The following is a 25,945-nucleotide window of genomic DNA, read 5'->3' as shown; positions in this document are numbered from 1 at the left end:
ATCCGGATTAGAGAGGGTTTACTGTAATAAAAAACCAAACTCCAAGTAAAGAAACATTTCTTTTAAAACAAAACCAAACGTATAGTACAGAAACACTTCTTAAACAATCACAAGTATTTTTAATCCATTCAACTATTGACAAATCAGTGAGAAAATAACATCAAAGATAGTTTTCACTCAGCCTGTGTTTGACTTCTGGCTCGAACCTACCTTATGACAGTTTAGATTTGGCCCCAGTTTTTCATCCCACAAACTGGGATGCCAGCTTCCTTCATTGACTTGCTGGTTTGAACTTGCATGATGTGACTTTGCATTAGCCCCGATTTTTTTTCATCGCAAAAAATGAGACTTGTTTTTTGGCACCTGCAAATAGGGAAGGTGCTGATTTCATACGATATCCTCTTCCCCACATGTGTGATGCTTTCATAATCCATCACCCATATCATGCCAGTGCCAAAGCACTCAGTTTTAATTACACCAAGAGGTAATGATGCCAAAAACAAGCTGCTTTTCATTTCATGTGTCATAAACTGTGATGGCATGCAGTAGCAATAACCTCACAGCAGGCACACAAGGGATAAGAGAGAAATTATATTAGAACATGGATTTTTCCAGTTGCATTACAAAAGGTGGTACTTACTTATTTCCATTAAAATGATCAATCATTTTCCAGAAAGGCTTTTCATAAAAGACTGAACAATTGCATTATGTGGAAGCATTTTCTAAAATTTAAGTAATACATAAATATATAAAGTTTTTGCCAAACTTATTTATTTAACTCTTAGTTCCAGCTACTTCATTTCAACCACCAATCCATACATTGCCTCCAGAAGAAGAAGAGATAAGTGCTGTTAGAGGCTCTGAGGTAATTCTTCGTTGTATTGTTAGATCTCCATCATCATCTTTGTCGTGGACAAGGAATGGTCTTCCTCTTGGTGGTGATGATACCAGATTAAAACTGCTAATAGATGGGTCCTTGCAAATCACTTCAATTGAAGAAAAAGATACAGGAACTTATGCATGTTCAACTACAGATATTTATGGAAATTTTGGTACTCGTTTTGTGAAATTAATTGTGAATGGTAAGGAACCTTTTTATTAATCATTTTATAAAATGAACATTATAATAAAGCATTAATAAATTAAATTTATTAGCTATAATATGGAAATGAAATTTCTGAGTCACAGGCTGGAGAAATGTTATTTTTATATTATAGCTTGAGTTTGTTGACTGTTCTTGAAACTTTCAATGGAAAGAATGTCATTTTCCAAAACACTGTCAATTCAACCAAGGTTTTGCAATCCCTCTTATATTTTATGTTGGTGGATTTGTTGCTAGTTAATATAGATGCAAAAGTGGTGCTTTATGCATTACCTCACATGGATGTATACAGATGTAAATAAAAATTCTATAGATGGAGAATGGAATTAAGAGTGCAAAGCTTTCAAGCTTTCATTCAATTATCATATTTTCTTCTTGTTCTCATTAATTCCTTGATATAATTCCTATTAAACAATTCCTATTAAAGAATTAAGAGTGCAAAGCTTTCAAGCTTTCATTCAATTATCATATTTTCTTCTTGTTCTCATTAATTCCTTGATATAATTCCTATTAAAGATATTGTTTCTATATTTCCTATTAAAGATATAATTCCTATTTTTTAAGGATAATTCCTATTTTTTAAGATATAATTCCTAATAAAGATATAATTTCCTATTTCTTGATATAATTCCTATTAAAGATATTAATACTGTTTCCCATTTTCAGCAAATCTCATATCAGGTAATAGTCACAACCCTTTGGTATTCTTTAATATACAGCGTTTAAACAAAAATAGATTTCAGTGATAAATATCCTATTCATGTTTCATATTTATTAATACTATAAAATCCAGCACCTTTTGTAAACTCTTTAAAATCCAGCACCCTTGGGAATTCAGAGGTGCTGGATTTTAAAATTTTATAGATTTTAGAGAGTTATACCTAGTGGTTGAGCAGTTTTAGAGGGATACATTTCAATAAATATTAAACACAAATAAATGAACTTATTTACACTCTAAACATTACATTTATATAATGTAAACATTTATAGTCTTGTCCTTTTGTTTGTTTTTATGGGCAACAGAATTATAACTGCATGGCTAATGCAATGGTCTTAATTCTCACAGCAGGAAAACAACTTGACTTAGTAGCAAGTTGTCCTGATATTGCACTTCTTTCATCAGATAGCTTTAGCTATATTAGAATTTAAAAACTGATTTTGTATACAAGCAAAACATGGAACACTTCTATACAACTCTTATTTTATTATTATTATTATTTATTTATTTTTTTTTTTTGTGTGTTGTCACTAGAGACCACCCACTATCGGTGAGGAACCAGTTAGTCCTGAAACAGGCTGCCATAACGGTCACATCTTTTAAAAAAATAGCCAATTAACCTATTGAAGAAGCCATCTATTTGAAATTAGTACAATACCAGGGCAACTCTTTCCAAAGGAAGTTTGTTCTGCTGTGAGAATTAAAACCATTGCATTCTTCATGCAGTTTAAATTGTACTAGCTAAAAAAACAGATTATTAAAGGATGAGATAATCCTTGAAGTATCTTATAAAGAAAGAAATGTCACACTTTTTTGTATGGATTCTTAAAGACAAAGGCAATCATTGATAGAAGTACCAGATTGATGTCTTAATATTTCTGGACTTTAAAATGTTGATTTTTTTTTTGTAAAATGTGCTGCATTTTAAAGAATTCCAGATTTTAGAATGCTAGATTTTACAGAGTTTACTGTATTAATATTTTAAATAATGAACTGTATTTTATAGTTTTGCCCAACTATTAACAGTGAGTGAGTGAGTGAGTGGGTGGGTGAACCTGATTTTCCATAGATCAGTCATCATCTTATGTTATACAAAGCTGGGTAGAGCCTTAATAACTTTATTTTCAGTATAATTAATGATGCCATAATCCCATATGTTCAGTTATAAGAATCAGTTTTGAATGCCTTTGTGATATTTTTCTAAAGTAAATTTTTGTCAGGCCATACCTTGAGTGCTGTATACAGGTCTGGAGGCCTCATTTTAAGAAGGATGTAGAGCTACTGCAACAAGTACAGAGAAAAGCAACAAGATTAGTGAATGGAACAAAGGGTTGCTCTTACGAAGAAAAGCTTAAGTTTTCCAAATTACAGTGCCTGGAGACTAGGCACCTGCTAGGTGATCTGATTGAGGTGTATAAAGCCTTGAATGGTTTGAGCATGCTCAATGCTGATGGGATTCTTCTTCTTGCTCAGAATAATCGCCTGAGAGGGCATAAATTCAAATTGAGGAAAGACAGTTGTAGGATCTATGTGCAGAAGTTTGCCTTTAGCCAGCATGTGGTTGATTGCTGGAACAAACTTCCATCTATTGTTGTAGAAGTTGATAGCTTAAATAGATTCAAAGCAGAACTAGACAAACATTTGGAGCGAGTGGATGGGTGAAATGACGTGGGTTTTTTTTTTTTTTTTTGGCTGATGCTGTATAAGCTTGCTTTCTTGCATCATGTGCCTTTACTAATGCTAATTCTATCAGTAGGAAACATAGTATTATCCATGCCATTTGCATATGACACATGTATGTGCACCCTTGGTTCCAAGATTACTCACACCTGAGCAACAGAAAGTTCATGTGGAGGTTTTTCAGGAGCTGCAACAGGTGGTTACTGAAGATGGCGAGGTTCTGCACAAGATGATAATAGCAGATGAGACATGGTTTCATCATTTTGACCCAAAGAGTAAGCAACAAAGCTCTGTTTGGAAATCTACTTCATCACCAAAACTGAAAAAAAAAAAAACAAAATTTGTGGCTTCTGCAGGAAAGGTTATATGGTCTTCTCTTTTTTTTGACTTTCAAGGAATGGCTTACCAGCATGTTTTGCCACAACATCATACAACTGTTTCAGGAACTGTACTGCACACTTTGTGGATCACATTCATTGCAATTGACTACAACTGTATGCAGATGGGTGGATGCTGCATCACAACAATGTGAGACCTCATATTGCTCATACTGTCATTGAATACTTAGCCAGCATTAGTGTCAAATGTGTTCCTACAGCTCTGACCTGCACCCTTCAATTTTAAAAAAATTTTTTTTTTATTTCCAAAGTTAAAGAAGGAGGGCCATTGTTCAAAAATTGGCTTCCACCATGTTTTTGAATTATGGCAGAAAAGTTGGAGTAAGTGTATTTCATCAAATGGGGGTCTACTTTGAAAAGGAATATCAAAATATGGATGATTAATAAAGGAATGTTGTGAAAAAAAATTATAATCATTCTTCATTGAACAGCCCTTGTATAATGCAGGACAATGCATTGTATCACTGGACTAGAAATATGCTGACATGAGGATCATGCCAAGACTTTTAAGTACTTTGATGCAAAGAAGATAATGCCCCCCACCCACCAACTATACAAGGTAGTCTCACTAATGCTGTAATTATTTATCCCTTGAGAAGGGGTGCTTGGATGTAGTTGCTTCCACACTACCATGTTAACTTGGCCTTGAACACGAATCAAGATACATAAGCCCACCCTCCTTTCTTGGCCAGCCATCTAACTAAATTGCAACCCAAAAAAACAATTATGGAACATAATAAAAATTATGTTTGAGGTATGGCTCCATCACTGCTGCAGTAATGACATTCTGTAAATAACATAGCAGGTCAAGTTCTGGAGAAGTACAATACAATAATAATTTAAATTTCTAGTTTTTGAATATCTCTACAGACTGAAAGTATGACAGAACTGGACATATATGCACCTGGCTTGAAAAGGAAAAAAGAAATGCATTAAATATAGAATACCTCTATTCCATATTAATTACAAAAATGTTTTTATATATGGTGATCAGTTTATCATATAATTAGTATTTTATCATTTGAAACTGATTAGGATATAACTGTAACAGTATTACTTTCCATCATTCAAGTGTAAGATGATCTTGGTGTATCTGATAGGTATAAGACAAGTACTCTCCAGCTGATGACCAATTATGTAGTAATACTGACAGAATGAACAGGCTTTTCACAGAATGAGCATATGTTTATTGTTGAATGATACTTACATATAAATTATCAGGTTACACAGAAGTCTATGGCAGATATAAGCTAATCTGTAATCAAGTTACAAAGGAGGTTAGGCAGGTGAAGGCAGATTACGAGAAATCTTTGGCAAAGGATGCTAAGAAAAACAGCAAGGATTTCTTTACTTATATAAACTCTAAAAGGAAGGGGATGAATCTGATTGGTCCACTTGACATCGATGGTTCGACTGTTGATGATCCTGCTCAGATAGCAAACAAACTGAATGAGTATTTTGCATCTCCATTCACACATGAGGAGTTATTAAGGTTTGAAAATGCCACAAGGTTATCAAACTGTAACAGGGTGCTTAATGATTTTGTAATAACTGAGAAAAAATGTGGAGGAGAAATTGTTGAAGTTAAACATAAGAAAAGCACCTGGGGTGGATGGGATCTATCCAGTTATATTAAAGGAGGCGGCAAAGGAAGTAAGCAAACCCTTAGCCATAATTATGAGAGCTTCTTTTGACTCAGGGGACGTCCCCACAGACTGGAGATGTGCAAATGTATCCCCAGTTCACAAAGGGGGGATCAAAGGGTGACACGAGTAATTACAGACCAGTTAGTTTAACTTCTGTTCCGGGTAAAATAATGGAGTCACTGGTTAAAGATGCATTGCAGGATCATCTAGACAAGACTGCAGTAATAATTCAGACACAGCATGGGTTTGTTAAGGGAAATTCTTCATCTGACAAATTTGATAGGATATTATGATGTGGTTACAAAGGAACTGGATGCAAAAAATAATTTTGATATCATATATTTGCATTTCAGGAAAGCTTTTGACACTGTTGTGCATGGAAGACTACTGTACAAATTGGAGCAGAATGGTATTAAGGGTAAGTTGCTACAATGGATAAAAGGATGGTTGAGTGGGAGAAGAGAGGGTGGTAATAAATGGGTGCTGCTCTTCGTGGAGTAATGTTATTAGTGGAGTCCCGCAGTGTTCGGTGTTGGGTCCACTGTTGTTTTGTTTATTTACCAATGATATTGATGAAGGTATATGAGGCTTCGTATCGAAGTTTGCAGATGATACAAAGGTTGGCAGAGTTGTTAATGACAGTAAGGGCAGTGTGTTACTGCAACAGGATCTAGGAAATTTGGGCAGATGGGCTGAGAAGTGGCAACTGAAGTTTAACATTGAAAAATGCAAAGTACTGCATATGGGTAGAAGTAACCCCAGAGAAACATACCAACTGTGTGGTACTACACTTAAGGAGGTAGAAAATGAAAAAGACCTGGAAGTAATTGTGCAGTCAGATATGAAGTTTTCTGAGCAATGCAGACAGGCGGCCAGGGCAGGTCATGGGGTTTTGTCAATGATGTATATGAATTTTGTTAGCAGGGAAAAGGAAGTAATTGTCCCTTTGTATAAGGCAATAGTCAGGCCACACCTTGAGTACTGCATGCAGGTCTGGAGGCCTCATTTTAGGAAGGATGTAGATTTTCTTGAGCTTGTACAGAGAAGGGCAACAAGATTGGTGAGGGTAATGAAGGGATCCTCTTACCAGGAGAGGCTTAAGTTCTGCAAATTGCAGCAGCTGGAGACTAGGCACCTGCGAGGTGATCTGATTGAAGTGTATAAGGCCTTTAATGGGTTGAGCATGCTGAATTCTGATGGGATTCTTCCACTTGTTCAGATTACAAACCTAAGGGAGCATAAATTGAAATTGAGAAGGACAGTAGAATAGATGTGCGGAAATTTGCCTTTAGCCAGCGGGTGGTTAATTGCGGGAACAAACTTCCATCTGTCACTGTGGAAGTTGATAGGTTAAATAAATTTAAGGAGGAACTGGACAAATATTTAGAGGGGATTGTTTTGTAATTTTTTTTTTTTTTTTTTTGGTTGATGCTGCATAAGCTCATACGCTTGCTTTCTTGCATCACATGCCACTACTACTACTACATCTTAAATTTTTTCAAAGTAACAAAACATCTTCAGGGTTGCATTTCTGGATAAAATGGTTCCTAACAAAGAAAAATTTATCATTTAATAAAAATATTTTATGAAAAATGCAATGCTTCTAACCAGAAAGATGTTCACTTTTGGATAGTTTCAATGGATGGGAATTTGGAAGTTGTTTGAGAAAGACTTTTATAATCTTCACAAAAATCTTTAAAGAAACTTACACAAGAACATATTTTATCATCACACCATGCAACAAAGCAGCATGAATGAAAGCCTACTGAATTCATTCTGTTCAAGGACTCAAACCATAGGATAGGAATGAGAATTCATTGTTTTATTACATGAATGAGAATTCATGTAAACTAAATAATGCTTGCTGTGCCTATAAATGGAAGCATTAGCATTAGCATTAGTTGAGGAATATGATGCAAGAAAGCAAGCTTATACAGCATCATCCAAAAAAAAAAAAACCCTTCCAATTTCACCCATCCGGTCACTCCAAATGTTTGTCTAGTTCAGCATTAAATTTATTTAAGCTATCAACTTCCACAAGAACAGATGGAAGTCTGTTCTGGCAATCAACTACCCATTGGCTAAAGGCAAACTTCTGCACATATATTCTACAACTGTCTTTCCTCAATTTGAATCTATGCCTCCTCAGGTTCTTAGTCTAAGCAAGCGACAGTATCCCATCAGTATTGAGCCTGCTCAAACCATTTAAGGCCTTATAGACCTCAATCAGATCACATCACAGGTGCCTAATCTCCGGATGATACAACTTGCAGACCTTAAGCCTTTCTTCATAAGCGCACCCTTTGTTCCTCTCACCAATCTTGTTCTTCTCTGTACTTGTTCTAGCAACTGTACATCCTTCGTAAAATGAGGCTTCCAGACCTGTATACAGTACTCAAGGTGGGACCTGACCATTGCCTTATACAAAGAGATAATCACCTCCTTGTCTTTGCTAGCAAAATTCCTATATATCATTGACAAAACTCTATGACCTGCTCTGGCAGCCCGTCTGCACTGTTCAGAGAACTTTATATCTGACTGCACAATTACCTCCAGGTCTTTTTCATTCTCCACCTCACTGTTCTAGCAACTCTACATCCTTCCTAAGATGAGGCCTCCAGACCTGTATACAGTACTCAAGGTGTGGCCTGACCATTGCCTTAAAGAAAGGGATGATCACTTCCTTGTCTTTCCTAGCAAAATTCCTATATATCACTGACAAAACTTCTTCTTCTTTTTTTTTTTTTTTTTTTCTTTGTTAGTTGTTGGCACATCAGCTTCTGTGGCCATAATTCACCTCCAAAGGTTTTTGCAGTACTCTGATCCAAGCCCTAGGCGGGATTCGAACCCGCGACCTTTGGGTTGCCAGGCAGGCACTTTACCCACCCGGCTAGCCCAGTCAGCGACAAAACTTCATGACCTGCTCTGGCAGCCCATCTGAACTGCTCAGAGAACTTCATATCTGACTGCACAATTATCCCCAAGTCTTTTTCATTCTCCACCTCCCTGAGTGTAGTACCACACGGTATATTTTTCTTGGGTTACTGCTGTCCATATGGAGTACTTTGCATTTCTCAATGTTAAACTTCAGTTGCCACTTCTCAGCCCATCTGCCTAACTTTTATAGATCCTGTTGCAGTAGCACACTGTCTTTACTGTCATTAACAACCCTGCCAACCATTGTATAATCTGCAAACTTGGACATTAAGCCTGATATATACCTTCATCAATATCATTGATAAAAACACAAACAACAACATATCCAGCACCGAACTCTGGGGGACTCCGCAAATAACATTATTTATTGCCACTCTCTGCCATCTTCCATTCAACGGTCCCTTTATCCATTGCAGTAATTTGCCCTTAATGCCATATCAGTCTAATTTGTAGCTGTCTTCCATGTGCAACAGTATCAAAGGCTTTCCTGAAATCCAAGTATATGATACCAAAATTATTTTTAGCATCCAGTTCCTTTGTGACCACATCGTAGTATCCAATCAAATTGGTCAGACAAGATTTCCCAAACCCAAATTCAGACACAGCTTGACAAGCTGTGTCTGAATTATTGCTGCTGTCTTGTCTATGTGATCTTGCATCACCTCTTTCTCCAGTCACTCCGTTATTTTCCCCAGAACAGAAGTTAAAGTAACAGGTCTATAATTATTTGTGTCACCCTTTGAACCCCCTTTGTGAATTGGAGATACATTTACACATGTCCAGTCCATGGGGACCTCCCCTGACTCTAAGGATGCTCTCACAATTATGGCTAAGGGTTTCTTTACTTCCTTGCTGCCTCCTTCATTATAATTGGAAAAATTCCATCTTCCCCAGGTGCCTTTTTTATGTTTAACTTCAACAGTTTCTCCTCCACTTTGCTCTCAGTTATCACAGAATCACTTAGCTCCCTGTTAGAGTTTGATAAACTTCTGGCATTCCCCCTCCTTGAATAACTCTTCTTGTGTGAATGTAGATGCAAAATACTCATTCAGTTTATCAGCTACTTGAGCAGGATCATCAATAGTGAACCATCTATGTTAAGTGGACCAATCTGATTCGACCCCTTCCTTCTAGAGTTTGCATAAGTAAAGAACTCTTTGCTGTTTTTCTTTGCATCCTTTACCAAAGATTTCTCGTAATCTACCTTCGCCAGCAAAAATAAGAGTAGAAGTGTGTTATAGGCCTAATGACTCAAATGAGTACAATGAACAATTGTACAGAGAAATAGAGTGGGCTAGTAAATCAGAATGTCTTATAATGGGGGATTTTAACTTCCCAGATATTGACTGGAACTTTTGGGTTGGTCACTCACACACTAGTAAGACCTTTTTGGATTTATTGGATGATTGTTTTCTGCAGCAGCATGTTCAAGAGACGACCAGAGAGGGTAACACTCTTGATCTGGTTATCAGCAGTGATCATTTGTGTATTAAGAATTTGCAGATAAAGGAACCACTAGGTGGCAGGAAAAAAATTCTAGCCCGTGAGCCTTGCACAATCTCTCTAGGGGCTGAATTGATTGACAAGGCTCTCATCATGTACTCCCTCCTGTCGTGTCTGGGCAGAATTGCAGACACTTTCAAATTTAACCCTAACCCACGACTTTTTTTCAGCATTGACCTGTACTTGTTAAGTAAATCTGCAGATCTCTTACTCTTAAGGTCATTAGTGCAACACAACAGTATTGTGCCCTTAAAATATGATATCTGCTCATCGTCTTTTGCCCGTGGCAGACATACTCTGGTCCTGTTCCACCTGTCATTTTTGCATACTGTATTACCCGTCTCCCTGACAATAGCATCACCGACAATAACTAGTTCTTGTGGGACCAGTGCATTCTGCCTTGGAGATTGCCGCTGTGTTGCCTGATGCATAGGAGTGAGCTCTCTCGTTGAGTTGGGCAGCTGAGAGCTTGATGGGCCCCTCATATTAATTTCTTTGAGGGCATATACCCTACACCTCAAGCTCTGATAGATGCCCATCAGAATGCTGAGTTGGCGCCTAATTTCTTCACAGTCTCTGCACCTAGTACACACAAAGACATCCTCCTTGGCTAGATCATGTCCTGTTCTATACAGGTCTGCAAACATTTCACGCATTGTTTTACACTGTGATGCATGAGAGAATTGCCCCCTTCCATTCTCCCGCAAGCTACAGCACTCTGGCTATTCTGTGAATGCTGCTTTGCTGCTCTAGTCTGGGTCATGATTCCGTTTAAGTATAATTTAATCAACAATGAAATTTAATAAGATTACTAAATTTTATTGATAATACTATACTAATCTAACAGATTTCTAATACACTGCTACATATATCGCTATCTAGTTTTACATTAAACCTTACAGTATTCCATATCGTATCACAATGGCAGCAAGTTACGAATGTAAAATCTACAGACACTTAAGTATTAACTTTCAAAATCATTATCTAAATTCAAAATAAACCACGGAGCTTGGCTAGAACTATAAAGCTATTTAAAGAAAATAATTTAGTATAACAATTAAGTCAATAAAACGACTAAATATAAATGAAAACTTAGCATTCACCAGAGCTGCAAAAATCTTGACTAATGTGGTAGTAACCTTTTACCCAACCTTTTGTTTTTCCCACATTACTATGTCACACGTTTAGCAAAAAGATTAGTCACAGAAAAGAAATCAATCCTCATACAAGCTGCACTTTTCCAAAACTATTTTTAGAAGCATAAATTTTCAAATAATTAGAAAATTGATCATTTACAAGTGAACACATCACATAAAGCCTGTTGATATTACTGTTCATTCCAAGAAGGAGAAATTTAGAGTGTATAATGAACTTATTAATTAATATTGATTTCTGCACTTAATGATTTGAGGATGATCCATGTAATGGTGACTTAGTAGTCCATACCAATAAATAAAACGTGACACGTGTATAAAGCTGAATTTAAAAAAAAAACGGTTAAAATCTGGATTAAAAAGTAAAATTGCTGAAAACCATAAAAAGCACATAGATACACAACCATTTTTTAAAAGGCATAAAAATCTTCCAAAAAAAACAAAAACCTTGGCAGATACATCGTTCTGAAGATCTATTGTCTGAGAACATTTTAGAATGAAATTTACTGTAATGGCCAGCAGATCTTGTGAGAACTTAAATGAAATATAAATACTGTGTTACCAGTTGTCCTTACTGGTAAAAGAACAGTTTGTTGTGTTTCAATATATACTCAGTGATCACTGAATTGTGACCACCTACCTAATGCCATGTTTGGCCACCATTCAGACAGATAACAGCCAGCATTTGCATAGGCATCACTTCTCCTTCTAAAACATCTCACAGGTGTTCAGTTGGACATTGTATTAAAAACATTATATGAATTCTCTAAATTTTCCAAACTATTAGTGAAATATGAGACACAACAAACTGATCTTTCACCAGTATGGACAACTGGTAACACAGTGTTTATATTTCATTTAAGTTCTCTCAAGGTCTGCTGGTCATTACAGTAAACTTAATTCTTCAATATTCTCAGACATTAGATCTTCAGAACAATGTATGTATCTGCCAGATGTAACTACCATCAAAGCTAAAGGGAAGGGCTTTTGCTTTCGTAAAGGTGACTACAGGGGTCTCAGACAGTTCTTAAAATCTGTAGAGTAGGATCAACTGATGATGTTACCAACATTGAATTCTAAATGGGAAGCCTTCAGGGACTTAATCTTGGAGGCTACTAGGCTTTTCATTCCAACTGAGAAATACTGTTCAAGGTTCAGGTCGAAATGGATGTCAAATGAATTAATGAGGCTCGTGGCAGAGAACAAAAACATATATGATGCATATAAATTACCAGATGACACAGAAGCCTATGGTAGATATAAGCTTGTCTGTAATCAAGTCATAAAGGAGATTAGGAAGGCAAAGGCAGATTATGAGAAATCTTTGGCAAAGGATGCAAAGAAAAACAGCAAAGAGTTCTTTACTTATGTATACTCTAGAAGGAAAGGGATGAATCAGATTGGACCACTTAAAATAGATGGGTTGACTATTGATGGTCATGCTCAAGTAGCTGATAAACTGAATGTGTATTTTGCATCTAAATGCACACATGAGCAGATATTCAATGAGGGGAATGCCAGAGGTTTATCAAACTCTAACAGTGAGCTAAGCGTTCATAATAATTACACAGTACACCAAGCGATGTTATAAATAGTGTAATGTTTATTAAAATAATGTAAATAAAATAAAATTCCAATAAAAACTGATAAAAACTGACTGTACAATATAATTTGAATTTAAACTGCAAAGAATTATTTACAATAAAACAATGTAGATGAAACACAGGATGATAAAAGCGCTCAAATACTGTAGCTTTCAGAGGCATCCGCCTCCTTTTTCAACAGTGAGGCTTATCATATGGCACATCCATAAATATCAGCAGGCTCACAGTTCTCAGCACGTGGTTCCACAGGAGCATGGGCAGTGCTCTCCCCATGTGCACTGGACCGGAAATGGCTCGGGAGCGTGCCAGGTGGAACCACTCATCCCGTCCAAGAACCACTGCCTCGAAGAGGGGATGAATGCGGATTCCCCTGTCTCTATTAATGGTATTGCTCTCAGAGGAACAAATGCGCAAGCTCTCGAGCCACTTGCGGTCCCAAAATCTATGTGTAATTGTATTGTGTAATTATTAAGAATATGAATATTCCCAACCCCAGAGTCTTATTTGAAGAGTGAGCTAAGTGATTTTCTAATAACTGAGAGCAAAGTGGAGGAGAAATTGTTGAAGTTAAACATAAGGAAGGCACCTTGGGTGGATGGGATCTATCCAGTTATATTAAAGGAGGCAGCAAAGGAAGTAAGCAAACCCTTAGCCATAATTCCTTGGAATCAGAGGAGGTCCCCATGGACTGGAGGTGTGCAAATGTATCACCAATTCACAAAGGGGGTTCAAAAGGTGACACAAGTAACTATAGGCCTGTTAGTTTAACTTGTGTTCCGGGGAAAATAATGGAGTCACTGGTTAAAGAAGCATTACAGGATCATCTAGACAAGACTGCAGTAATAGTTAAGACACAGCATGGGTTTGTTAAAGGGAGGTCTTGTCTGACCAATTTGATTGGATACTATGATGTGGTCACAAAGGAACTGGCCGACCGGGCTAGCCGAGTGGGTAAAGTACCTGCCCGGCAACCCAAAGGTCGCGGGTTCGATTCCCGCCTCGGGCTTGGATCAAAGTACTGCAAAAACCTTGGGAGGTGCAATATGGCCACAGAAGCCGATGCGCCAAGAACTACCAAATCAAAAAAAAAAAAAAAAAAAAAAAAAACAAAGGAACTGAATGTCAAAAATAATTTTGATATCATATACTTGGATTTCAGGAAAGCTTTTGATACTGTTACACATGGAAGACTGCTGTACAAATTGGAGACGTATGGCATTAAGGGTAAGTTGCTACAATGGATAAAGGGATGGTTGAGTGGGAGACGACAGACAGTGGTAATCAATGGACACTGCTGTTCATGGACAAATTATTAGTGGAGTTCCCCAGGATTCGGTACTGGGCTTGTTGTTGTTTTGTGTATTCATCAATGATATTGATGAAGGTATATCAGGATTAATGTCCAAGTTTGCAGATGGTACAAAGGTTGGTAGGGTTGTTAATGACAGTAAAGACAGTATGCTACTGCAACAGGATCCATAAAAGTTAGGCAGATGGGCTGAGAAGTGGCAACTGAAGTTTATCATTGACAAATGCAAAGTACTGCATATGGGTAGCAGTAACCCAAGAGAAATGTACCAACTGTGTTGTACTACACTCAGGGAAGTAGAAAGTGAAAAAGACCTGGGGGTAACTGTGCAGTCAAATATGAAGTTTGCTGAGCAGTGCAGATGGGCAGCCTGGGCAGGTCATGTACGCTTGTCAATGATATATAGAAATTTTGCTAGAAGTTACAGGGAGGGGATTATCCCGTTGTACAAGGCAGTGGTCAGGCCACATCTAGAGCACTGTGTACAGGTCTGGAGGCCTCATTTTAGGAAGGATGTAGAGTTGCTAAAAGGAGTACAAAGAATGGCAACAAGATTGGTGAGTTGAACAAAGGGGTGTTCTTACCAAGAAAGGCTTAAGTTCTGCAAATTGTGGCGTCTGGAGAGTAGGCACCTGCGAGGTGATCTGATTGAGGTGTATAAGGCCTTGAATGGGTTGAGCAAGCTGAATGCTGATAGGATTCTTCCACTTGCTCAGATTAAGAACTGAGGGGGCATAGATTCAGATTGAGTAAAGACAGTTGTAGAATGGATGTGCGGAAGTTTGTCTTTAGCCAGCAGGTGGTTGATTGGTGGAACAGACTTCCATCTTTTGTTGTGGAAGTTTATAGCCTAAATAAATTTAAGGCTGAGCTGGACAGGCATTTGGAACGAATGGAGGGGTGAAATGGGAGAGTCTTTTTTTTTTTTTTTTTTTGGCTGATGCTGCATAAGCTTGCTTTCTTGCATCATATGCCTCTACTAATGCTAATGTTAATGAGGGAGCAGGAATTTTCCTTCTATCCTCCTTCTCTTCCTTTTGCCCACATAAACATCCTCCTCCCCAGCACTTTAATTACTGCAGTGGAACATGCCATGGCTATAAATACAGCCTTTGACACGTGTTTGCTTCCCCTTTGAAGATGGTATAAGCAAATAGCACCCATCAAACTCTGGGTATTTATCTCCCTTTATACACTTCCAATTATTTGCCATGCATGGATTTAGGGTCAAAGCTTGCTTTCATTCCTTTGTCTTGTTAGGTCATCTCAGGTAAAAGAATTCTGACTTAAAATTTCTAAAGTATCTATAATATTTCTATAATATCCTACATATTCTTTTATTATTTGATTTAAATTCAAAATGAGGACACAGATCCTCTACAAGAGAAAATCACAATAAGTTATCATTTGTCCAATTTTACGAATATTAGTGGGTCTTGATTACACAAGTTGTATGTCCAGCATGTTTAGTTGAATTGAAGTCAGTCAAATCTGGATGCCAATCAAGATGTGTGATATCTTCATTGTGATCCTCAAACCACTCATGCACAGTGTGCACCTGATGACACAGCACATTATTGTCTTGGAAGATCCCATTTCTGTTTGGGAAAACATGTAACATGGTAGGGTCCACATGGGACCATGAGCTGCCTGTAGACCTCACCAGTGAATTGTTGGTCCATATGCACCAGAGGTCTTAGTTCTTTCCAGCAGAATGTGTGTGGTGCAAGCAATGTGAGTTCATGGACCCTTCATGCATGGTGCCCACTATCCAGACAGGTAGCAGTAGTCGCTTAATATGAGCAGGTTTTGCATCCATTTGAGAGTTGCTCCAGGTATTTGAACTCATCCGACCAGTGCACTTGTTTCCAGTCCTCCAGTGTTCAACCAGCATGTCGTTGACACCATAATATTCACACCATTGATGATGATCAGCAGTGCGGAGAGGGTGTCTCTTGGGTCATCTGCTGTGGAACCCATACATCTGCGTGTGCAACATATTGTCATTTGGGATGTTGTTTTCTCCGTAATTGTATTACGATGTCAGCTGCCGCATGGCAACCTGCCATTGAGCCTGTACAATGCACTGCACTATTTAGTCACCACAAACATTCGCCTTGTGTAATCCTTTACAGCTCTATCTGTGGTAGGTGGTTTGCCGCATTTGACACTATTCTTTGTACACCTAAACCACAGTGGGCTGTGAGCAGCCTACAAGACTTGCTGTTTCTGACATGGAAGCACCCTTGCACGAGTCCCACAATTATGCCCTTTTGAAACTCCATGCAAATTATCATTGCTGTAGCATATGAAGCTATTCAGCTTTTTAAATCTGTGAGCTGTGTGGCATAGCCCATTACAGATGAAGCAGTTATAATTCAGTGATCACTCTGTTATATATATCTGTGTGTGTGTGTGTTGTAATTATTATTTTAACATTGTATTCAAAGGGTTGCATTTCAATCTGATCACTCTATATAATTCTATTATCAGGTGCATGTTTAATGTGTTTGTCCATCTGTCTTTTAGTCCTACTGAGAATTATTCCAAACCCTTGGGTAATAATGGCACAGCTTGGACAACCTTGCATGCTACATTGTAATGCCATTGGATTTCCAAAGCCAGTAGTCACATGGTTTTATACTATGAGCTATGTGGCATAGTCCGTTACAGATGGAGTGGTTGTAATTCAGTGATCACTGCATATATATATATGTGTGTGTTTGTGTGTGTGTGTGTGTGCATGCGTGTGTGTGTGTGTTGTAATTATTATTTTAACATTGTATTCAAAGGGTTGCATTTTAATCTGATCACCCTATACAATATTATTATCAGGTGCATGATTCATTTAACAATTTTAATAACATGCTATTAAAACTGGATTTTTAATATTTGTGATTTGCATATTTTTATAACTGCATGAAGCATTGTGGAATACCTCTACTTTGCATGATTTACAAAAGCATTTCTGTTATTAGATGCATGCCTAATATAGTAATCTTAAGTGTTTGTGAATTTGTGCTAGTTATGGTTTATTTTGTATTTCTGTGACTAATAGCACTTCTAATCTTAACTATAATTTATTAACAAAAAAATTTGTTAACTTTGTTGTGTGTTTGCATGAGTCACTGTTGTTATTGTGCATGTTTAATGTGTTTGTCCATCTGTCTTTTAGTCCCAGTGAGAATTCTTCCAAGCCCTCGGGTGATAATGGCACAGCTTGGACAACCTTGCATGCTACATTGTAATGCCATTGGACTTCCAAAGCCAATAGTGACGTGGTGGCGAGGATCTACCATGCTACCACTTGCAAGCATTCGTTATCAACAATTTTTAAATTATTCCTTATTAATTCAATCTGTCACATATCAAGATCATGGTGCTTATACTTGCCAAGCTTACAATGGCATCGGGCCCCTTGTTTTATGGGAAGTTACAGTTGTTCTTCCCTTTGATAAACCTAAATTAATTCCTCTGATTTTTAGATATTCAAAGCTCAAAGTATATCCCTTGCAGAGAATAAAGATGAGCTCTTTCAGTTTTAAGCCAGGGAAAAAAATAATACTCACTAGGAAAATAAGACACAAATCTCTGATAATAAATGATACTTATGTTGGAAATACTAAATCATCACATGAAGCTGCAGATAATATAAACTGTACCTCTGACTACAAACCATCATGCAGAAAGAATCTGAAACAGGATTTTTTAAATAACAGTGATGTCATAGAACCATCAAATTCCAGGATTTCTTCCATTATAGGTAATGATTCTTTAATATTGATTTCACTGTAATAATAAATAAGCATTATTCTAATTGTTGTTTTAAACAAATTTCATAATGTGTGAAATTCATAAACAGTAACGTTAAATGAGAATAGTTCAAAAATCCATTTCTAAGAAATGGATTTTTGAATTATTCTAAACATTTAAACATGAACTAATTTAAACACTAAAACTCATTAAAACATCTTAAAACAGTAATTTCTAAGCAATCTCTGTTCAGAGATGTTTTAATATTAAATACACAGTTTAACCAAAATCAGTTCAAACAGAACTCATTAAAGAAATTCTCCTTTAGCATGTTAAGTCATGAGACTGGTTATTTAATTTTTTTAAGCATTAGGTTGCATGGCACAACAGTTATTAGCATTAGCATTAGTAGAGGCATATGATGCAAGAAAGCAAGCTTATTCAGCATCAGCCAAAAAAAAAAAAAAAAACACCACTCCCATTTCACCCCTCCGTTCGCTCGAAATACCTGTCCAGTTGAGCCTTAAATTTGTTTAGGCTATCAACTTCAACAACAAGTGATGGAAGTCGGTTCCACCAACCAACCACCCGCTGGCCAAAGGCAAATTTCTGCACATCTATCCAACATCCGTCCTTCCTCAATTTGAATTTATGCCCTCTGAGCTGATTATTCTGAGCAAGATGAAGAATCCCATTGGCATTGAGCATGTTCAAACCATTCAAAGCCTTATACACCTCTATCAGATCACCTCGCCGGTGCCTAGTCTCCAGACTCTGTAATTTGCAAAACTTAAGCCTTTCTTCGTAAGAGCAACCCTTTGTTCCATTCACTAATCTTGTTGCCCTTCTCTGTACCCGTTCCAGCAGCTCTACATCCTTCTTAAAATGAGTCCTCCAGACCTGTATACAGTACTCAAGGTGTGGCCTAACCATTGCCTTATACAAGGGAATAATCACCTCCTTATCCCTGCTAGAAAAATTCCTGTATATCATTGACAAGACACCATGAGCTACTCTTGCAGCTCGTCTGCACTGCCCAGAGAACTTCATATCTGCCTGCACAACTACCCCCAGGTCCTTTTCATTCTCCACCACTGTCAGTGTAGTACCGCAGAGTTGATACGTTGCTCTGGGGTTACTGTTTCCCATATGTAGTACTTTACATTTGTCAATGTGAAACTTCATTTGCCACCTCTCAGCCCATCTGTTCAACCTTTCCAGATCCTGTTGCAGCAGCATAGCGTCAGTGGTGTCCTTAACAACCCTGCCAACCTTTGTATCATCTGCAAACTTGGACATTAAACTTGATATCCCATTATCAATATCATTCATAAACACCGAAAACAACAACGGACCCAACATTGAACCCTGAGGAACTCCACTAATAACATTAGTCCACGTTGAGCAGTGTCCATTGATTACCACTCTCTGTCTTCTGCCACTCAACCATCCCCTTATCCATAGCAGCAATTTGCCTCCAATGCCACACTGCTCCAATTTGTGCAACAGTCTTCCATGTGCAACAGTATCAAAAGCCTTTCTAAGATCCAAATATATAATATCAAAGTTATCCCCTGCATCCAGTTCTTTTGTGACTACATCATAGTATCCAATCAAATTGGTCAGGCAAGACCTGCCCTTAACAAAACCATGCTGCGTCTGAGCTATAACTGAATTCTTGTCTAGATGATCCTGCAGTGCTTCTTTAACCAGTGCCTCCATTAATTTACCTGGAACAGAAGTTAAACTAACAGGTCTATAATTACTTGTGTCAGCCTTTGATCCTCCTTTGTGAATTGGGGTTACATTTGCACATCTCCAGTCTATGGGTACCTCCCCTGAGTCCAAAGAAGCTCTCATAATTATGGCTAGGGGTTTGCTTACTTCCTTTGCTGCCTCCTTTAATATAACTGGATAGATCCCATCCACCCCAGGTGCCTTTTTTATGTTTATCCTCAACAATCTCTCCTCCACTTTCCTCTCAGTTATTACAAAATCATCCAGCTCACTGCCAATGTTTACTTTACCTACATCATTCTCCTTCCTGAATAACTCCTCATGCGTGAATGTAGATGCAAAATACTCGTTTAGATTGTTAGCCACCTGAGCAGGATCCTCAACTGTTGAACCATCAATATCCAGTGGACCAATCTGATTCATCCCTTTCCTTCTTGAGTTTAAATAGATAAAGAACTCTTTTCTGTTTTTCTTTGCATCCTTTGCCAAGGATTTTTCGTAGTCTGCCTTTGCCTGCCTAATCTCCTTTGTGACTTGGTTACAGACCAACTTATATCTATCATAGGCTTCCATGTCACCCATTAATTTGTATGTATCCCATGCATTTTTCTTCTCTGCCACATGTCTCATTAGTTCATCTGACAACCATTTAGGCCTAAACCTTGAACAATATTTCTTAGTTGGTATGTAAAGCCTGGCAGCCTCCAAGATTAGTTCCTTGAATGCTTCCCATTTTGAGTTTGCTGTTGGTAACATCATCAGTTGGTCCCACTGTATAGAATTTAAATACTGTCTCAGACCATCATAGTCGCCTTTACGGAAACAAAAACCCTTCCCTTTACCTCTGATGGTAGTTACCTCCTTGAGTAAATCCCACTTCAACACACTGTGATCACTGCCACCTAGTGGTTCATTTATCTGCAGATTCTTAATGCATGAAGAATCACTACTGATAATCAGATCAAGAGTATTGCTCCCTCTTGTTGCCTCACGAACATGCTGATGTAGAAAACAATCATCCAATAAATCCACAAAAGCCTTCTAGTGTGCGGGTGACCAACCCACAAATTCCAGTCAATATCTGGGAAATTAAAATCCCCCATTATAAGACTCTCTGATTTACTGGCCCACTCTATTTCCCTGTACAATATCTTATTATACTCATCAGAGTCATTAGGCCTAAAGCACACTCCTACTCTCAATTTTGATTTCCCTATGCTTATGTCACACCAAACTGACTCGACACTGCCCTGTCCATCGATGTCGACTGGCTTCACTTCCTTGGACTTTATGTGTTTCTTAACTAATAGCATAACCCCTCCTCCCCTCTGTCCTGTCTATCCTTTCTATACACATTGTATTCCCCAAATTCCAGTTCCGCATTCCTTATATCTGTGTGACACCACGTCTCTGATATCCCAACAATATCTGCCTTTGATGTTTTGAGCAATACCTCAAATTCATCAAATTTATTTACCAAACTCCTAGCATTGGTGTACACGCAGGTATACATGCACCTGTTTCTATTCTTGGCTACCCTAACACAACCCATGTGTTTACTTGTACTGCAATGACTCCCAGCAGTCTCTGAAATATCCTGCATCTTGTTTTTCAGGCTTATGCTCATTTCAATAGAAGCAGTGCAAGAATCACTTCCACCTCTGCCAGTGGCTACTGTTAATCTATTAGTCCTTGTATCCCCCCCCAACTAGCAGTTTTCCGACCCACCTAACTCTGCCTCGACAGCATCAGCAAAAATTCTTGCACCCTTTCTATTTAAGTGTATCCCATCCCTGTAGAAGCAATCTCTCCTGTTAACAAGTACAGTCCAGGCTGAAAAAAATTCTACCCCTTGAGCCTTGCACAATCCCTCCAGTGCCGAATTGATCGACAAGGCTCTCATCATATACTCCCTCCTATCGTGTCTGGGCAGAATTGCAGACACTTTCAAATTCAACCCTAATTCAGGCTTTTTTTCAACAGTGACCTGTACTTGCTAAGTAATTCCGCCGGTCTCCTACTCTTAATATCATTAGTGCCAACGTGTACAACTATATCACCTTTTGTGCCCTTAAAAGATGATATCCGCTCTACAACGTCATCAACCTTTGCCCCTGGCAGACATACCCTGGTCCTATTCCACCTATCCTTTTTGCAAAGCATGTTCCCCGCTTCCCTGACAATAGAGTCACCAACAACTACTAGTTCCTGTGGGACCAGCGCATTCTGCCTAGGGGGCTGCCTCTGTGTTGCCTGATGACCAAGTGCAAGCTCTGGCGTTGATGTGGGCGGCTGAGAGCTTGATGGGCCCCTCAATTTATTTCCTTCAAGGGCATCCACCCTGTCCTTCAAGCTCTCATAAAGGCCCATAACAACGCTGAGTTGTCGCCTGATTTCCTTGCACTCCTTACATCATGCACACACAAAGACACCCTTGGCAGTATCATGTCCCGTACCCGACTGCTCCGCAAACATCAAGCAAACAGTGCATTTTAAAAGACTGTGATTCAGAGGGCAACTGCCCCCCTCAGTTCTCCCCTGAACCACAGCACTCCCATTAGCTTGAGCCTTTTGCTTTGCTGCTCTGGTCTGAGTCATGATTCCGATTTAATTCAATAAAATTTCAAAACAAAATTAAATCCTTAATTATATCCCAAAACAGTTATAACGCTATATTTATTTTTACGGTATCTAGTGTTTTCTACGAGTTCCCTTTATATAACTTCCGTATCACGTGTACCGCTATAGTTATGTATTAATTATTTGTTACGATTAAGTCGTTATATATATATATATAACGTTGATGTGGGCGGCTGAGAGGGGAACAGGGGCTTATGGGGCTTAGAGGGGAACAGGTATCCCCTTAGAGGGGAACAGGTATATATGGGGCTTAGAGGGGAACAGGTATCCTGTGTGTTATCAGACACTCAGCCTAAAACACTGATGGATCCAATATCTCTCTATTACAGAAGATTTAGGAGAAGTCCGGGTTGGCCTGCCTCCCTAAAATCCACTCATGCACACCTTCTCGATGGTAAGCCCTGTTACGTCACTTAGGTGGCAACGAACGTGTAGAGTGGTTCTCTTCAAGACGCCTGGTCAGCGTGAAGAGGAAAAGACCAAACCCTCCAGCAATGAGAGCACAACAATACAAATGGCCCTCAGTCCCCAGCAGCTTTCACTCTCCCTCTTACGGCAGCGAGAGGATCAGAGTGGAAGCAGAGGGTGCTAAGAATCTCTGGGTAGGACCAGGCTGCCATGCACGGAAATTGAACTTGGCCTGTTATAACGTACGATCACTCATCGGTGAAGACAGGATATTAGAGCTGGAAAAGGAATTAGAAAATGTGAATTGGAATATCATCGGTTTGGCTGAAACAAGAAGAAGAAATGAATCACTTATAAGTTTATCAAGTGTAAATCTGCTGTACACCAATGGAAACAGTGAAAGGAGTGAAGGTGGAGTTGGGTTTCTGGTCCATAAAGATTTTAAAAACAACATTTTGGAATTCAAAAGTACATCACAAAGAGTGTCAAAACTAATACTCAAGATTTCTAAGAGGTACAAGCTAAAGATTATAATGATTTATGCACCAACATCGAGCCATGATGATGAAGAGGTTGAAGAAATGTACACGGAAATTGAGAGTCTTCTAGATGAGCAGAAAACCCACTACACTATTATTATGGGGGACTTCAATGCTAAGGTTGGAAAAAGGCAAAACAGCGCAGAAAGAGGAACTATAGGAAATTTTGGAATTGGTGAAAGAAATAAAAGAGGTGAAAGACTTGTGGAATTTGCAGAATCTCAAGGAATGTCAGTAATGAACACTTTTTTCAAGAAAAGGGTGAACAGAAAGTGGACATGGAAGAGTCCAAATGGATTAACAACTAATGAAATCGACTTCATCCTCACTAACAGAAGATATATTGTGACTGATGTTACCGTCCTGAATAAGGTAAATGTTGGAAGTGATCACAGAATGGTAAGATGTACACTTGATATAGATGTAGGAAAGGAAAGGAAAAAACTGACTCGAGTAAATAATACAAAGGTCTTTGAAATAACAGAGGAGGAGAAAAAAGCAGTATGTACTGGAACTGAAGAACAAGTTTGAGCTTCTGCAGACTGCTCAGGACCAAGATATCGACGAGGAATATTACAACTTTCTGAAAGTGATAAAGCCCAAGAAACTTATAGGGAAACAGAAATCCAAAGAAGAAAAAATTAGTCAAGAAACACTTGTCATGATGAACCAAAGACGACAAATGAAGAGCAAGAAAAACACTGACAGGGAGAAAATTGAGTATACTGAGTTATGCAAAGCCATTAGAAAGAGACTCAGAGAGGACATAAGAAGATTTAACACAAGAAAAGTAGAACAAGCATTAAGGGAAAACAAAGGATTTAAATCAGCAACCATGAGCAGTAATACAGAAAGACAAATGATACTGAAACTGAAGAATAGCGATGATGTACTTATAAACAGCAGAGAAGGCATAATTCAAATAGCAGAAGACTACTATAGAGAATTATACAAGGAGCGAGGGAATGATACCAGCAGTGGGGAAGATGGATTGCAAAGTAGCAACACATACGACATACCCGGTATTCTTCCTGATGAGGTAGAACATGCATTGAAGAAAATGAAGAATCGGAAAGCCCCGGGGGAAGATGAAGTTACTGTAGAGTTGTTAAAATTGGGAGGAAGAGACATAACACAAAAACTGGCAAGGCTCTTCACAAAGTGCATTAGAAAAGGTGTGATGCCTAAGCAGTGGAATAATGCAATCATAGTTTTGCTGCATAAGAAAGGAGATAAATCAGAAATTGGAAATTATAGACCAATTAGCTTGTTATCCCATATCTACAAGTTGTTCACAAGGGTCATTACTAACAGATTAGAAAGAATACTTGATGAGAATCAACCGAAAGAGCAAGCTGGCTTTAGGACAGGATTCTCAACTATGGATCACCTTCACGTAATATCACAGCTAATGGAGAAAGCAAATGAATATAAAACACCATTATGCCTGGCATTTGTGGATTATGAAAAGGCATTTGACTCCATACAGCATAAGGCAATGTTTGGGGCACTGGAAAGACAAGGCATAGATACTCCATATATTATGATTTTGAAGAAAATATATGAGAGTGCTACATCCTTTATTAGACTAGACAAAGACAGTAGGAAATTTAAAATCAAGAAAGGAGTCCGACAAGGAGACACAATATCTCCGAAGCTGTTTACTGCTGCCCTTGAGGAAGCTTTCAGAAGATTAGACTGGTCGCAGAAAGGAGTCAATGTGAACGGAGAGTACCTAAACCATTTACGATTTGCAGATGACATTGTGGTCATAAGCCACGATCCCAAAGAATTAGAGGAAAATCTTAATCAGTTATGCACAGGTAGTAAGGATTTTGGACTAAAGATGAATATGGCTAAAACAAAAGTAATGATGAACAAGTATGCCACGGAAAGGGAAATAATGATTGAAGGAGCAGTAATTGAAAAGGTGGAGTCATATACTTATCTGGGACAAGTTATTAGCTGTAATAATGATAAATGGCTGGAAGTCAAGAGAAGAATAAATTTTGGATGGATAGCATTCAGGAAATATAGTCACATACTGAAGAGCAATATCCCAGTTTGTCTGAAACGTAAAATAATGAACCAATGTATACTCCCCACCATGACTTATGGAAGTGAAACTTGGGCACTCACCAAAAGAATGGAAGAGAAGCTAAGAACTACACGGCGAAGAATGGAACAAATTATATTGGGAATCAGACTGTTAGATAAGAAGAGAAACACATGGATTAGGCAGCAAACTCAAGTAAAGGACATTCTTATCAAAACTAAAGAACTAAAATGGTCTTGGGCAGGACACATAGCTAGAAGACATGATGACAGATGGACTAAGAAAATAACAGAATGGTACCCAAGAGGAGCTAGAAGAAAACCTGGAAGACAAAGGCGGAGATGGATAGATGAAATTCATGAATTTTTGAGTAGTAAATGGATGGCCAGTGCTCAAAACAGAAGGAACTGGAAAGTTGCTGGAGAGGCCTTCATCCTGCAGTGGATTGAAAATGGCTGATGATGATGATGATATATATATATATAGAGTTAAAAGTACAATTTAATTGACAATAAAGTTTATCAAGATTAATAGATTTACTGATTAATTGACAAAATTATATTATGCACTATACTACACTAAGGTTATGCTATCCTGTAAAAATGGCGGGAAGGTACTTCTACGGACTCGTAAGTATTGATTAGCTTCCAAATCTCGCTATCTCAATTTAGAATAAACTAAGGATCCTGACTAGGTCTATAATCTACTTATAGAAGATAATTTAATATAACAATTGGTTAATAAATCGACTAAATTTGGTT

General features: G+C 38.1%; 1 protein-coding gene across 2 annotated transcripts in view; it reads left to right on the top strand.

The window, feature by feature from the left end:
• Nucleotides 1-25,945, top strand: part of LOC150077096 (papilin-like) — a 724,323-nt gene that overhangs the window by 687,068 nt on the left and 11,310 nt on the right. For both annotated transcript variants that reach the window (XM_090386252.1, XM_090386253.1), the window contains exon 34: nucleotides 786-1,082. In XM_090386252.1, coding sequence (XP_090242378.1) covers nucleotides 786-1,082 — 297 coding nt within the window. The remainder of the gene's footprint in view (nucleotides 1-785; nucleotides 1,083-25,945) is intronic.

This window comes from Mastigoproctus giganteus, chromosome 12 (genome assembly GCF_048544385.1).
Source record: "Mastigoproctus giganteus isolate SK-2022 chromosome 12, ASM4854438v1, whole genome shotgun sequence".
Taxonomy (NCBI): domain Eukaryota; kingdom Metazoa; phylum Arthropoda; class Arachnida; order Uropygi; family Thelyphonidae; genus Mastigoproctus; species Mastigoproctus giganteus.
The sequence above is the reverse complement of the archived record's forward strand: the minus strand, read 5'-3'. Positions and strand labels throughout refer to the sequence as shown.